We start from the raw sequence: 14,938 nt of genomic DNA, 5'->3' as shown, positions 1-14,938 counted from the left end.
GAGAACGACAGGGTGTTGTCCAGGATCACGCCAAGGTTCTTAGCGCTCTGGGAGGATACAATGGAGTTGTCAACCGTGATGGCGAGATCATGGAACGGGCAGTCCTTCCCCGGGAGGAAGAGCAGCTCCGTCTTGCCGAGGTTCAGCTTGAGGTGGTGATCCGTCATCCACACTGATATGTCTGCCAGACATGCAGAGATGCGATTCGCCACCTGGTCATCAGCGGCCATCTCTGTCTGTTCCCTCCACTCCCTCTCTTGGCCCCTCCCCTTGGCCCCTCCCCTCGCTCCCTCTCCTCTCTATAATCTGGCCCTAGGCTTTGAACAGGTTGAACAGGCTGGAGACTCAATCTGTTGGATGAATACAGAGGCACATGAGTCCTGGCATACCCACAGACAAGGCGTAGCAGAAAATCACCCAGTCCCAGACCAGACCAGAGCAGGCCAGACCTGAGAGGGCAAAGAGAGCAGCACACTGCCAGAGCAGAGATAGCAGACATAGAGATGTGTTGTACTGTAGTGGAAAGAGAGCAGAGATATAGATGTGTTGTACTGTAGTGGAATGAGAGCAGAGATAGAGATGTGTTGCACTGTAGTGGAAAGAGAGCAGAGATAGAGATGTGTTGTACTGTAGTGGAATGAGAGCAGAGATAGTAGAGATATAGATGTGTTGTACTGTAGTGGAAAGAGAGCAGAGATAGAGAGATGTGTTGTACTGTAGTGGAAAGAGAGCAGAGATAGAGATGTGTTGTACTGTAGTGGAAAGAGAGCAGAGAGAGCAGAGATAGAGATGTGTTGTACTGTAGTGGAAAGAGAGCAGAGATAGCAGAGATAGAGATGTGTTGTACTGTAGTGGAAAGAGAGCAGAGATAGCATAGATAGAGATGTGTTGTACTGTAGTGGAAAGAGAGCAGAGATAGAGATGTGTTGTACTGTAGTAGAAAGAGAGCAGAGATAGCAGAGATATAGATGTGTTGTACTGTAGTGGAAAGAGAGCAGAGATAGCAGAGATAGAGATGTGTTGTACTGTAGTGGAAAGAGAGCAGAGATAGAGATGTGTTGTACTGTAGTAGAAAGAGAGCAGAGATAGAGATGTGTTGTACTGTAGTGGAAAGAGAGCAGAGATAGCAGAGATATAGATGTGTTGTACTGTAGTGGAAAGAGAGCAGAGATAGAGATGTGTTGTACTGTAGTAGAAAGAGAGCAGAGATAGAGATGTGTTGTACTGTAGTGGAAAGAGAGCAGAGATAGCAGAGATAGAGATGTGATGTAGTGGAGTAGAAAGAGAGCAGAGATAGCAGAGATAGAGATGTGATGTAGTAAAGATTTGTTTTCCATGCCAATATAGCCCGTTGAATTGAATTGAGAGAGCCCAGTGGAATAATTGACTCAGGGAGTCATGAACACTGCTGCCATGTCAGTGGAACCCAGGGGATGCATTGATTCATCTCTCCTCTCCTCATGTCCATTCTACACCATGTTCCACCTCTCACAGTAGACAGAATGCCCATCATGTTACCATGGTACTTACAGTTACCCTAATCTGCAGAATATATCTTGCAATGTAACATTATGTTTTCAATCAACAGGTTTTGAAAATGTGAATCTAAATACGAGAAAGTCTAACAATGTAATCTCTCCCCTCCCCCTCCCTCCCTCTCTCCCCTCCCCCCTCCCTCTCTCCCCTACCCCCTCCCTCTCTCCCCCCTCCTCTCCCACCCTCTCCCCTCCCCCTTCCCCCTCCCACTCTCCCCTCCCCCCTCCCTCTCTCCCCTACCCCCTCCCTCTCTCCCCCTCCTCTCCCACCCTCCCCCTCCCCTCCCCCTCCCCCTCTCCCCTCCTCTCCCACCCTCTTCCTCCCCACTCCCTCCCCTCCTCTCTTACCCACTCTCCTCCCTCCCTCCCTCCCTCCCTCACTCCTCTCCTCCCCTCCTCTCCCACCCTCTCTCCTCCCCCTCTCCCTCCTCCTCGCCCTCCCTCTCCCTCCACCCCCCCTCTCCGTCTCTCCTTTTCTCTCACCACCCCCTCTCCCTCTCCGTCTTCCCACTCTCCTTGCCCCCAGTCTGTTCCCAGTTCTCTAAAGGTGTCTATGCTATCATTGGCCTCTACGACAGGAAGACGGTCAACATGCTGATGTCGTTCTGCGGGGCGCTGCACGTGTGTTTCGTCACGCCTTCCTTCCCCATCGAGACGGCCAACCAGTTTGTGATCCAGCTGAGACCCGAGCTACAGGACACTCTGGTGGGGGTCATAGACCACTACGGATGGACCAAGTTCGTCTACATGTACAGTTCTGACTCTGGTGAGTAGAGGGGTCAAAGGTCAAATGATGTATTCGCTGAATAGTGTCTGCATGTGAATGAATAGCTGTACAGTTGGCCTGGTTCTTCTGTCAACATAGTTGCTGGTACCATGCTGAAAAGGACAATGTAAAGGGAAATATCAGTCCCAGCTCAGTAGAGTTCTGGTTGGCCCTATAGTGTAAAAAGGGCATATCAACATCACAATGGTGCACAAATATAAGACATAACAGAACATATGCCATTTAGCTGAAACATACAGGCATACGATTATCCTGGCACTGCAAGCTGTACCAGCTGAGCTACAGAGGACCACAACATTACCATAAAGCACTACCACTGGCTGGTTTGTCAAGCTTGTCAAGGAGACCCAGTGACACGGTAGTGAAACAGAGTGATATTCAGCTGACTATCCAGGCTAATAGACGGGGGAGTTACTGGAGGTCTGGTAGGATCGCTGGGTTACAGGGTATGACGTTCCAGGTGAGTTGCAGGAATAGCTTTAGAAATGGAACATGAATCTGTAAAAGCTGCTCGCTAGAGAACGTTGGACACACACACATACACACACAATACACACCTCCTGCACACAACACAACTCAAAGGTCTTGTCTTGTGCAAGACATCAGTCGTCATACCAACCACAGTTAGTAATTCACTGATTGCCATGGTGACAGCGGAGGGGTAAGGAGTAGCCATTGTGTCCTTTCACAATGAAAAGCCTTTTCAGCCACGACTCTAGGAAGCACCTGCATATGGAAAGTCACCACTCACACAGACATATCGACCAGACACAGACTGAGAGAGGAAGAAGAGAGTCACACAGACATATCGACCAGACACAGACTGAGAGAGGAAGAAGAGAGTCACACAGGGACAGTCAACACTCACACAGACATATCGACCAGACACAGACTGAGAGAGGAAGAAGAGAGTCACACAGGGACAGTCAACACTCACACAGACATATCGACCAGACACAGACTGAGAGAGGAAGAAGAGAGTCACACAGGGACAGTCAACACTCACACAGACATATCGACCAGACACAGACTGAGAGAGGAAGAAGAGAGTCACACAGGGACAGTCAACACTCACACAGACATATCGACCAGACACAGACTGAGAGAGGAAGAAGAGAGTCACACAGGGACAGACAACACTCACACAGACATAATGATATATGACACGGAAGAGAGAGTTGAACGTGTCTACCGTCTCTAATTTCGGTACACACTGCCCGTGTCCGGGTATTTGAAAAGCACATGTTTTAGTGGCTTGCTTTTCAGTGCAAACACACCCAGAGAAAAAAATGATGCACCTGTTCACACCAGGTGTGTTTTACCTCCGTCCCTCCCCCTCTCGCCCCTCCTCTCCCCTCTACCCTACCTATAATGCTGTGCCATCTGTCCAAGGTGTTTAGTGTTTCAGAGCATAACTGTCAAGCTACACAAAACTATCTGCGTAAGCTGGCTGTGTGTGTGTGTGTGTGTGTGTGTGTGTGTGTGTGTGTGTGTGTGTGTGTGTGTGTGTGTGTGTGTGTGTGTGTGTGTGTGTGTGTGTGTGTGTGTGTGTGTGTGTTGTGACTGCTGAGTGATGTAACACTCTTTGAAATAAAGCCAGATAAATGCCAACTGTGAGACCTTGGTAAACTGTCACTCTGACAGTCTGGCTGGACACATAACAGGACTGTGACAAAGGTGATTGGTCCTTGTGATGCATAGTAGCCATGATAGTTAGAGCAACTACTCAAGTCCAATGATCTCTTCTGCTTGTTTGTATGTGTGACTAACCCTGCTGTTTGTATGTTGTTGTGTGGGTTTGTGTGTTTGTATGTGTGACTAACCCTGCTGTTTGTATGTGTGACTAACTCTGCTGTTTGTATGTGTGATTAACCCTGCTGTTTTTATGTGTGACTTAACCCTGCTGTTTGTATTTGACTAACCCTGCTGTTGTATGTGTGACTAACTCTGCTGTTTGTATGTGTGACTAACCCTGCTGTTTGTATGTTGTTGTGTGGGTTTGTGTGTTTGTATGTGTGACTAACCCTGCTGTTTGTATGTGTGATTAACCCTGCTGTTTGTATGTGTGACTAACCCTGCTGTTTGTATGTGTGATTAACCCTGCTGTTTGTATGTGTGATTAACCCTGCTGTTTGTATGTTGTTGTGTGGGTTTGTGTGTTTGTATGTGTGACTAACCCTGCTGTTTGTATGTGTGACTAACCCTGCTGTTTGTATGTGTGATTAACCCTGCTGTTTGTATGTGTGATTAACCCTGCTGTTTGTATGTGTGACTAACCCTGCTGTTTGTATGTGTGATTAACCCTGCTGTTTGTATGTTGACTAACCCTGCTGTTTGTATGTGTGATTAACCCTGCTGTTTGTATGTGTGACTAACCCTGCTGTTTGTATGTGTGATTAACCCTGCTGTTTGTATGTGTGATTAACCCTGCTGTTTGTATGTTGTTGACTAACCCTGCTGTTTGTATGTGTGACTAACCCTGCTGTTTGTATGTGTGACTAACTCTGCTGTTTGTATGTGTGATTAACCCTGCTGTTTGTATGTTGTTGTGTGGGTTTGTGTGTTTGTATGTGTGACTAACCCTGCTGTTTGTATGTTGATTAACCCTGCTGTTTGTTTGTGTAACCCTGTGTTTGTATGTGTGATTAACCCTGCTGTTTGTATGTGTGATTAACCCTGCTGTTTGTATGTTGTTGTGTGGGTTTGTGTGTTTGTATGTGTGACTAACCCTGCTGTTTGTATTTGTTGTGTGGGTTTGTGTGTTTGTATGTGTGACTAACCCTGCTGTTTGTATGTGTGACTAACCCTGCTGTTTGTATGTTGTTGTGTGGGTTTGTGTGTTTGTATGTGTGACTAACCCTGCTGTTTGTATGTTGTTGTGTGGGTTTGTGTGTTTGTATGTGTGACTAACCCTGCTGTTTGTATGTTGTTGTGTGGGTTTGTGTGTTTGTATGTGTGACTAACCCTGCTGTTTGTATGTGTGATTAACCCTGCTGTTTGTATGTTGTTGTGTGGGTTTGTGTGTTTGTATGTGTGACTAACCCTGCTGTTTGTATGTTGTTGTGTGGGTTTGTGTGTTTGTATGTGTGACTAACCCTGCTGTTTGTATGTGTGACTAACCCTGCTGTTTGTATGTGTGATTAACCCTGCTGTTTGTATGTTGTTGTGTGGGTTTGTGTGTTTGTATGTGTGACTAACCCTGCTGTTTGTATGTTGTTGTGTGGGTTTGTGTGTTTGTATGTGTGACTAACCCTGCTGTTTGTATGTGTGATTAACCCTGCTGTTTGTATGTTGTTGTGTGGGTTTGTGTGTTTGTATGTGTGACTAACCCTGCTGTTTGTATGTTGTTGTGTGGGTTTGTGTGTTTGTATGTGTGACTAACCCTGCTGTTTGTATGTTGTTGTGTGGGTTTGTGTGTTTGTATGTGTGACTAACCCTGCTGTTTGTATGTTGTTGTGTGGGTTTGTGTGTTTGTATGTGTGACTAACCCTGCTGTTTGTATGTGTGATTAACCCTGCTGTTTGTATGTTGTTGTGTGGGTTTGTGTGTTTGTATGTGTGACTAACCCTGCTGTTTGTATGTTGTTGTGTGGGTTTGTGTGTTGTATGTGTGACTAACCCTGCTGTTTGTATGTTGTTGTGTGGGTTTGTGTGTTTGTATGTGTGATTAACCCTGCTGTTTGTATGTGTGACTAACCCTGCTGTTTGTATGTGTGATTAACCCTGCTGTTTGTATGTTGTTGTGTGGGTTTGTGTGTTTGTATGTGTGACTAACCCTGCTGTTTGTATGTTGTTGTGTGGGTTTGTGTGTTTGTATGTGTGACTAACCCTGCTGTTTGTATGTGTGATTAACCCTGCTGTTTGTATGTTGTTGTGTGGGTTTGTGTGTTTGTATGTGTGACTAACCCTGCTGTTTGTATGTGTGATTAACCCTGCTGTTTGTATGTTGTTGTGTGGGTTTGTGTGTGTGTATGTGTGACTAACCCTGCTGTTTGTATGTTGTTGTGTGGGTTTGTGTGTTTGTATGTGTGACTAACCCTGCTGTTTGTATGTGTGATTAACCCTGCTGTTTGTATGTTGTTGTGTGGGTTTGTGTGTTTGTATGTGTGACTAACCCTGCTGTTTGTATGTTGTTGTGTGGGTTTGTGTGTGTGTATGTGTGACTAACCCTGCTGTTTGTATGTTGTTGTGTGGGTTTGTGTGTTTGTATGTGTGATTAACCCTGCTGTTTGTATGTTGTTATGTGGGTTTGTGTGTGTGTATGTGTGATTAACCCTGCTGTTTGTATGTTGTTGTGTGGGTTTGTGTGTTTGTATGTGTGACTAACCCTGCTGTTTGTATGTTGTTGTGTGGGTTTGTGTGTTTGTATGTGTGACTAACCCTGCTGTTTGTATGTTGTTGTGTGGGTTTGTGTGTGTGTATGTGTGACTAACCCTGCTGTTTGTATGTTGTTGTGTGGGTTTGTGTGTTTGTATGTGTGACTATGTGTGATTAACCCTGCTGTTTGTATGTTGTTGTGTGGGTTTGTGTGTTTGTATGTGTGACTAACCCTGCTGTTTGTATGTTGTTGTTTGTGGGTTTGTGTTAACCCTGTGTTTGTATGTGTGACTAACCCTGCTGTTTGTATGTTGTTGTGTGGGTTTGTGTGTGTGTATGTGTGACTAACCCTGCTGTTTGTATGTTGTTGTGTGGGTTTGTGTGTGTGTATGTGTGACTAACCCTGCTGTTTGTATGTTGTTGTGTGGGTTTGTGTGTTTGTATGTGTGATTAACCCTGCTGTTTGTATGTGTGACTAACCCTGCTGTTTGTATGTTGTTGTGTGGGTTTGTGTGTTTGTATGTGTGACTAACCCTGCTGTTTGTATGTTGTTGTGTGGGTTTGTGTGTTTGTATGTGTGACTAACCCTGCTGTTTGTATGTTGTTGTGTGGGTTTGTGTGTGTGTATGTGTGACTAACCCTGCTGTTTGTATGTTGTTGTGTGGGTTTGTGTGTTTGTATGTGTGACTAACCCTGCTGTGTGTATGTTGTTAACCCTGTGTTTGTATGTTTGTGTGTTTGTGTGTTTGTATGTGTGATTAACCCTGCTGTTTGTATGTTGTTTTGTATGTTGGGTTTTGTGTGTGTGTATGTGTGACTAACCCTGCTGTTTGTATGTTGTTGTGTGGGTTTGTGTGTTTGTATGTGTGACTAACCCTGCTGTTTGTATGTTGTTATGTGGGTTTGTGTGTGTTTGTATGTGTGACTAACCCTGCTGTTTGTATGTTGTTATGTGGGTTTGTGTGTGTGTATGTGTGACTAACCCTGCTGTTTGTATGTTGTTGTGTGGGTTTGTGTGTTTGTATGTGTGACTAACCCTGCTGTTTGTATGTGTGACTAACCCTGCTGTTTGTATGTTGTTGTGTGGGTTTGTGTGTTTGTATGTGTGACTAACCCTGCTGTTTGTATGTGTGATTAACCCTGCTGTTTGTATGTTGTTGTGTGGGTTTGTGTGTTTGTATGTGTGACTAACCCTGCTGTTTGTATGTTGTTGAGTGGCTTTGTGTGTTTGTATGTGTGATTAACCCTGCTGTTTGTATGTTGTTGTGTGGGTTTGTGTATGTGCATGTGTGGCGTGTATGTATGTGGAATTGCTCAATTGAGGGTTCTGGAATCCATATCATCACCTACATTGCCTGCTGTTGCCTGGATACTATTCTCCAGCTGTGTGTCCAAAGGGTTATTTTAAGCCTATAAGAAAAACATGTGTTTGCGCGATTACAGTGTGTGTGTTTCTTCTGGTAGGGTGTGTGTGTATGTGTCTGTGTGCCTGCAGGTCTTCAGGTGGTTGTAGATGGCACTTTGTTCCTTATCACAGGGCTAAATAGAGATATGCAGACAGGCATCTTTGTCAGTGTAGATGAAAGCAGTCTGTGTTTAGTCCCCAGAAGGGCTCTGCCTCCTTGGTGTGCTGATTGGGAGATTCTCCATCCATTGGTATGTAGGGCTGGATGTGGATTAAAGTTGAATGCCTGGGGGAGAGACTTACGTTGCCATACATTTATGTATACCTGTACATTCTGTGTGTTCTTGCAGGTTTTCCTGTTGCTCACATTTCAGCACCTTGGCATTCAAAAATACTCTTTGTTTATTTCATATTACCATCTGTCTACACAGCCCAAAAAGCTTTATGGTCTCATACATTTACAACTTCTATTTACAAATAAGACTTTTTAAGTGCTTTAACTGGAGAGATGTCTGCGTCCCAAATGGCACCCTATTTCCTAAAGTAGTGCACAATAAAGGGAATGGGGACGCAACACGGGTAAAAGCAGGGATACATCTCTCTGAGTTTTGCCATTTTCTTGCAGTCGCAGGGATTTTAATAATATTTTCACCCACGATAACACCTGTGTAGATGTGCTATTAATTCACCCACGATAACACCTGTGTAGATGTGCTATTAATTCACCCACGATAACACCTGTGTAGATGTGCTATTAACTCACCCACGATAACACCTGTGTAGATGTGCTATTAATTCACCCACGATAACACCTGTGTAGATGTGCTATTAATTCACCCACGATAACACCTGTGTAGATGTGCTATTAATTCACCCACGATAACACCTGTGTAGATGTGCTATTAATTCACCCACGATAACACCTGTGTAGATGTGCTATTAATTCACCCACGATAACACCTGTGTAGATGTGCTATTAAGCAACTGTCGGTAACTAAAGAAATGTAAATGACCGTTGAAACCCTCATAAATGATATTTACAAAATGGTCCTTCAAAAAAAAGTTTAGATTCTCTCCCCCTCGCTCTCACTCTCTCTCTCTCCCCTCTCTCGCACTCTCTTGCTCTCTCCTCTCTCTCACTCTCTTGCTCTCTCCCCCTGCTCTCTCTCTGCTCTCTCTCTCTCTTGCTCTCTCCCCCTGCTCTCTCTCTGCTCTCTCTCCCCCTGCTCTCTCTCGATCTGCAATCTCTCTCTTGCTCTCCCTGCTCTATCCTCTCTCTCACTCTCTTGCACTCTCCCCCTGCTCTCTCCCTGCTCTCTCCTCTCTCTCACTCTCTTGCTCTCTCCCCCTGCTCTCTCTCTGCTCTCTCTCCCCCTGCTCTCTCTCGATCTGCTCTCTCTCTCTTGCTCCCCCTGCTCTCTTCTCCCACGTGTCGGTACCTCCATGTGTTAGTCAAGTTAGTTCTTATGAGGGCCAGATTCCAACAGAAAGTTGAGCATCAAAATGTTGTGTTTTCTGCTGTACATAGCAATCAATAGTTTGTGACTTGACTGCTGGGTTTGAAACCAGGTCTTCTGAACACAATAGGACTGTATTAGCCCACTGAACAAAAGCCACACTATCCCTCTACTTCTTAGTTTTTCGTTCAGATTTTGTGATTTATATTCATCCATTTCAGCCGTAGTCAAGTTGCTACGAATCTCCAGTTGTCATGTAGGTATCGACCCTGACATAAAGACAAGACAGGCACCATGAATAGTGTAGATCGGTGGATCAAGGCAGCATCTGTCTGTCGTAAATTGGAATGACATTTTAGTCATTTAGCAGACACTTATCCAGAGCTACTTACAGTTAGTGCATTGATCTGAAGAGAACTAGGTGGGACAACCACATATCTCAGTCATACTAAGTACATTTTTCCTGAATAAAGTAGCTATCAGTGGAGTCAGAGCTAGAAAGGGGAGGGGGAGGGGGGTCAAGTGCAAGTGCTGGTTCAGGCGAGGAGGGGGATTATTTAAGGTACTGTTTGAAGAGGTAGGGTTTCAGATGTTTCCAGAAGATGGGCAGGGACTCTGCTGTTCTAGCTTCAGGGGGAAGCTGCTTTCCCATTGGGGTGCAGGGACAGAGAAGAGCTTGGACTGGGCTGAGCGGGAGCTGCTTTCCCATTGGGGTGCTGGGACAGAGAAGAGCTTGGACTGGGCTGAGCGGGAGCTGCTTTCCCATTGGGGTGCTGGGACAGAGAAGAGCTTGGACTGGGCTGAGCGGGAGCTGCTTTCCCATTGGGGTGCTGGGACAGAAAAGAGCTTGGACTGGGCTGAGCGGGAGCTGCTTTCCCATTGGGGTGCTGGGACAGAAAAGAGCTTGGACTGGGCTGAGTGGGAGCTGCTTTCCCATTGGGCTGCTGGGACAGAGAAGACCTTGGACTGGGCTGAGCGGGAGCTGCTTTCCCATTGGGGTGCTGGGACAGAGAAGAGCTTGGACTGGGCTGAGCGGGAGCTGCTTTCCCATTGGGGTGCTGGGACAGAGAAGAGCTTGGACTAGGCTGAGCGGGAGCTGCCCTTCCGTTGGGGTGGGAGGGCCAAGAGACCTGAGGTGTTACAACGGAGTGCTCGGGTTGGGGTAGGGATGGGCAGTTCCTCTTGTAAGCACCATGGTCTTGTAGTAGATGTGAGCTTTGACTATAAGCCAGTGGAGTGTGTGGAGGAGCAGGGTGACATGAGAAAACCAGGTGGGCTCCAGCGTTCTGCAGGGGTTTGATGGCACAAGCGGGGAGCCTAGCCAACCGTGAGTTGCAGATGCTGTGGAGCATGCACTCTGGGAGGGAGACACTGTGGAGTTGTCAACCATGATGGAGATATCGTTGAGTGGGCAGACCTTCCCCGGGAGGAAGAGAAGCTCCGTCTTGTCGAAGTTGAGCTTGAGGTGGTTGGCCGACATCCAACTTGAGATATCAAGTGTCACAAACCCCCTTAAAACCGCTTCTCAACCTGTCCTCTAAACCATCCAATTGAGCCAGACAACTATTACCTTTCACCATAACTCTGACTAGTTATACAGCCAGACAACTATCACCTTTCACCATAACTCTGCCTAGTTAGTCAGCCAGACATCTATCACCTTTCACCATAACTCTGACTAGTTAGTCAGCCAGACATCTATCACCTTTCACCGTAACTCTAACTAGTTAGTCAGCCAGACATCTATCACCTTTCACCATAACTCTGCCTAGTTAGTCAGCCAGACATCTATCACCTTTCACCATAACTCTGACTAGTTAGACAGCCAGACATCTATCACCTTTCACCATAACTCTGACTAGTTTGTCAGCCAGACATCTATCACCTTTCACCATAACTCTGACTAGTTAGACAGCCAGACATCTATCACCTTTCACCATAACTCTGACTAGTTAGTCAGCCAGACATCTATCACCTTTCACCATAACTCTGACTAGTTAGACATCACCTTTCACCATAACTCTGACTAGTTAGACAGCCAGACATCTATCACCTTTCACCATAACTCTGACTAGTTAGTCAGCCAGACATCTATCACCTTTCACCATAACTCTGACTAGTTAGACAGCCAGACATCTATCACCTTTCACCATAACTCTGACTAGTTAGTCAGCCAGACATCTATCACCTTTCACCATAACTCTGACTAGTTAGACAGCCAGACATCTATCACCTTTCACCATAACTCTGACTAGTTAGACAGCCAGACATCTATCACCTTTCACCATAACTCTGACTAGTTAGTCAGCCAGACATCTATCACCTTTCACCATAACTCTGACTAGTTAGTCAGCCAGACATCTATCACCTTTCACCATAACTCTGACTAGTTAGACAGCCAGACATCTATCACCTTTCACCATAACTCTGACTAGTTAGACAGCCAGACATCTATCACCTTTCACCATAACTCTGACTAGTTAGACAGCCAGACATCTATCACCTTTCACCATAACTCTGACTAGTTAGACACACCAACAACCCTGCTGCAAATATGGCACGTGAAATATGTAAAGAGGGTCATATGTATGTATCAGACATTCTCACCAAGAACAGAGGTTGCATACAAAAATGCAATTTCTGATTATTCTCTCTAGTGTAATTGTGATTGGCTGGGTGGAATATTAGCTTAGCTTATAATGTAATTGGTGTAATTCAGTATTTGCTTCAGTAATGGCCGCCGCTCTGCTGCATGTAAAATATTTGTTTACATCCTGGAACAACTGTCTCTCCCCTCCCAGGAGGATTCTGATTTTAGTCTAACATGATACTGTGATGATGATGCTCTCTAGCCTGTTCCCCCATGATGCTCCCTAGCCTGTTCCCCCATGATGCTCCCTAGCCTGTTCCCCCATGATGCTCCCTAGCCTGTTCTCCCATGATGCTCCCTAGCCTGTTCCCCCATGATGCTCCCTAGCCTGTTCTCCCATGATGCTCCCTAGCCTGTTCCCCCATGATGCTCCCTAGCCTGTTCTCCCATGATGCTCCCTAGCCTGTTCTCCCATGATGCTCCCTAGCCTGTTCTCCCATGATGCTCCCTAGCCTGTTCTCCCATGATGCTCCCTAGCCTGTTCCCCCATGATGCTCCCTAGCCTGTTCTCCCATGATGCTCCCTAGCCTGTTCCCCCATGATGCTCCCTAGCCTGTTCCCCCATGATGCTCCCTAGCCTGTTCTCCCATGATGCTCCCTAGCCTGTTCCCCCATGATGCTCCCTAGCCTGTTCTCCCATGATGCTCCCTAGCCTGTTCCCCCATGATGCTCCCTAGCCTGTTCCCCCATGATGCTCCCTAGCCTGTTCTCCCATGATGCTCCCTAGCCTGTTCTCCCATGATGCTCCCTAGCCTGTTCCCCATGATGCTCCCTAGCCTGTTACCCCATGATGCTCCCTAGCCTGTTCCCCCATGATGCTCCCTAGCCTGTTCCCCCATGATGCTCCCTAGCCTGTTCCCCATGATGCTCCCTAGCCTGTTCTCCCATGATGCTCCCTAGCCTGTTCCCCCATGATGCTCCCTAGCCTGTTCTCCCATGATGCTCCCTAGCCTGTTCCCCATGATGCTCCCTAGCCTGTTCCCCATGATGCTCCCTAGCCTGTTCCCCATGATGCTCCCTAGCCTGTTCCCCCATGATGCTCCCCTAGCCTGTTCTCCCATGATGCTCCCTAGCCTGTTCCCCATGATGCTCCCTAGCCTGTTCCCCCATGATGCTCCCTAGCCTGTTCCCCATGATGCTCCCTAGCCTGTTCCCCCATGATGCTCCCTAGCCTGTTCTCCCATGATGCTCCCTAGCCTGTTCCCCATGATGCTCCCTAGCCTGTTCTCCCATGATGCTCCTTGCCTGTTCCCCATGAGCCTGTTCTCCCATGATGCTCCCTAGCCTGTTCCCCCATGATGCTCCCTAGCCTGTTCCCCCATGATGCTCCCTAGCCTGTTCCCCCATGATGCTCCCTAGCCTGTTCCCCCATGATGCTCCCTAGCCTGTTCCCCCATGATGCTCCCTAGCCTGTTCTCCCATGATGCTTTAGATGCTTTTAGCCTATGGGGACAGCTTAATGGAGTGGCCTGGGTGTAATTGGTGCCTCTGAGGGTCTGTGTACATTTGCGTGGATGTCTGGGTGTGTGCGTGTGTGTGCAGGGCCAGCCCTAGCCTTGAGCCTTGAGCTTTAGTTGTGGGGCCCCCACCTCGGGGCAAAACATTTAGTGGCTCTTGACGACGGAGAGAAAAGTTTTCATTTCCTGCAATTCTACACATTTTGCCATGGGCCGTAGAGAAAATGTTGCATATTTATAACACATTTCTACTAATTTTGCTATTGTTTTAGTTTTACACATACTTTTCTGCAATTCTACACATTTCTTAATGACTTATACCATGTTAATATGATATCTGAGTGAGAATTACGAACAAAATCAATAAGGACCCTCTGGACGTCAGGGCCCCTGGGCATGTGTACTGCGTGCCCGGTTAGTATTCGGGCATGATTACTATAAGTTTAGATAGCTGGCTAGACGAATTGACTAATCTAATAAATGTTAGCTGACATGGCTAATTGAGTGACTGTCAGTGACTGACATAACAAGAGAAAAACTGCTGATGCACAAACACATTTTGAAATTGTACCTGGTGTATTCTACAATTCTTACTCTCAATAGTAAGCTGAGACCCCGTCTGAGTTCCTAAAACAATAAAAGCTTATGCCTGGGGCCGGCCCTGTGTGTGTGTGTTGTGTGTGTGGTGTGTGTGTGTGTGGTGTGTGTGTGTGTGTGTGTGTGTGTGCACGTGTGTGTGTGTGTGTGTGTGTGTGTGTGTGTGTGTGTGTGTGTGTGTGTGTGTGTGTGTGTGTGTGTGTGTGTGTGTGTGTGTGTGTGTGTGTGTGTGGTGTGTGTGTGTGTGTGTGTGTGTGTGTGGTGTGGTGTCTGTGTCTGTGTGTGTGTGTGTGTGTGTGTGTGTGTGTGTGTGTGTGTGTGTGTGTGTGTGTGTGTGTGTGTGTGTGTGGTGTGTGTGTGTGTGTGTGTGTGTGGTGTGTGTGTGTGTGTGTGTGTGTGTGTGTGTGAGTATGTGTTTGTGTGTGTGTGTGTGTGGAGGGATTATTCAGAGTAGCAACGAGTGCTGTAACATCATACCTGTACATGGCATCCCAGTCATCATAATGAACTATCCCACTGGAGACGGTAATCATATATTACACTGCTGTGCTGTCAGAAAGTCGTATGATGGATAGTCCTACTGTATGTTAGCATGACAGATGTATTACTGATGGATAGTCCTACTGTATGTTAGCATGACAGATGTATTACTGATGGATAGTCCTACTGTATGTTAGCATGACAGATGTATTACTGATGGATAGTCCTACTGTATGTTAGCATGACAGATGTAT

General features: G+C 46.5%; 1 protein-coding gene across 2 annotated transcripts in view; it reads left to right on the top strand.

The window, feature by feature from the left end:
• The window catches only part of LOC118363927 (glutamate receptor 1-like), a 245,020-nt gene that overhangs the window by 73,855 nt on the left and 156,227 nt on the right, over window positions 1–14,938 (top strand). For both annotated transcript variants that reach the window (XM_052487970.1, XM_052487969.1), the window contains exon 3: window positions 2,062–2,301. In XM_052487970.1, coding sequence (XP_052343930.1) covers window positions 2,062–2,301 — 240 coding nt within the window. The remainder of the gene's footprint in view (window positions 1–2,061; window positions 2,302–14,938) is intronic.

This window comes from Oncorhynchus keta, chromosome 30 (assembly GCF_023373465.1).
Source record: "Oncorhynchus keta strain PuntledgeMale-10-30-2019 chromosome 30, Oket_V2, whole genome shotgun sequence".
Taxonomy (NCBI): domain Eukaryota; kingdom Metazoa; phylum Chordata; class Actinopteri; order Salmoniformes; family Salmonidae; genus Oncorhynchus; species Oncorhynchus keta.
The sequence above is the reverse complement of the archived record's forward strand: the minus strand, read 5'-3'. Positions and strand labels throughout refer to the sequence as shown.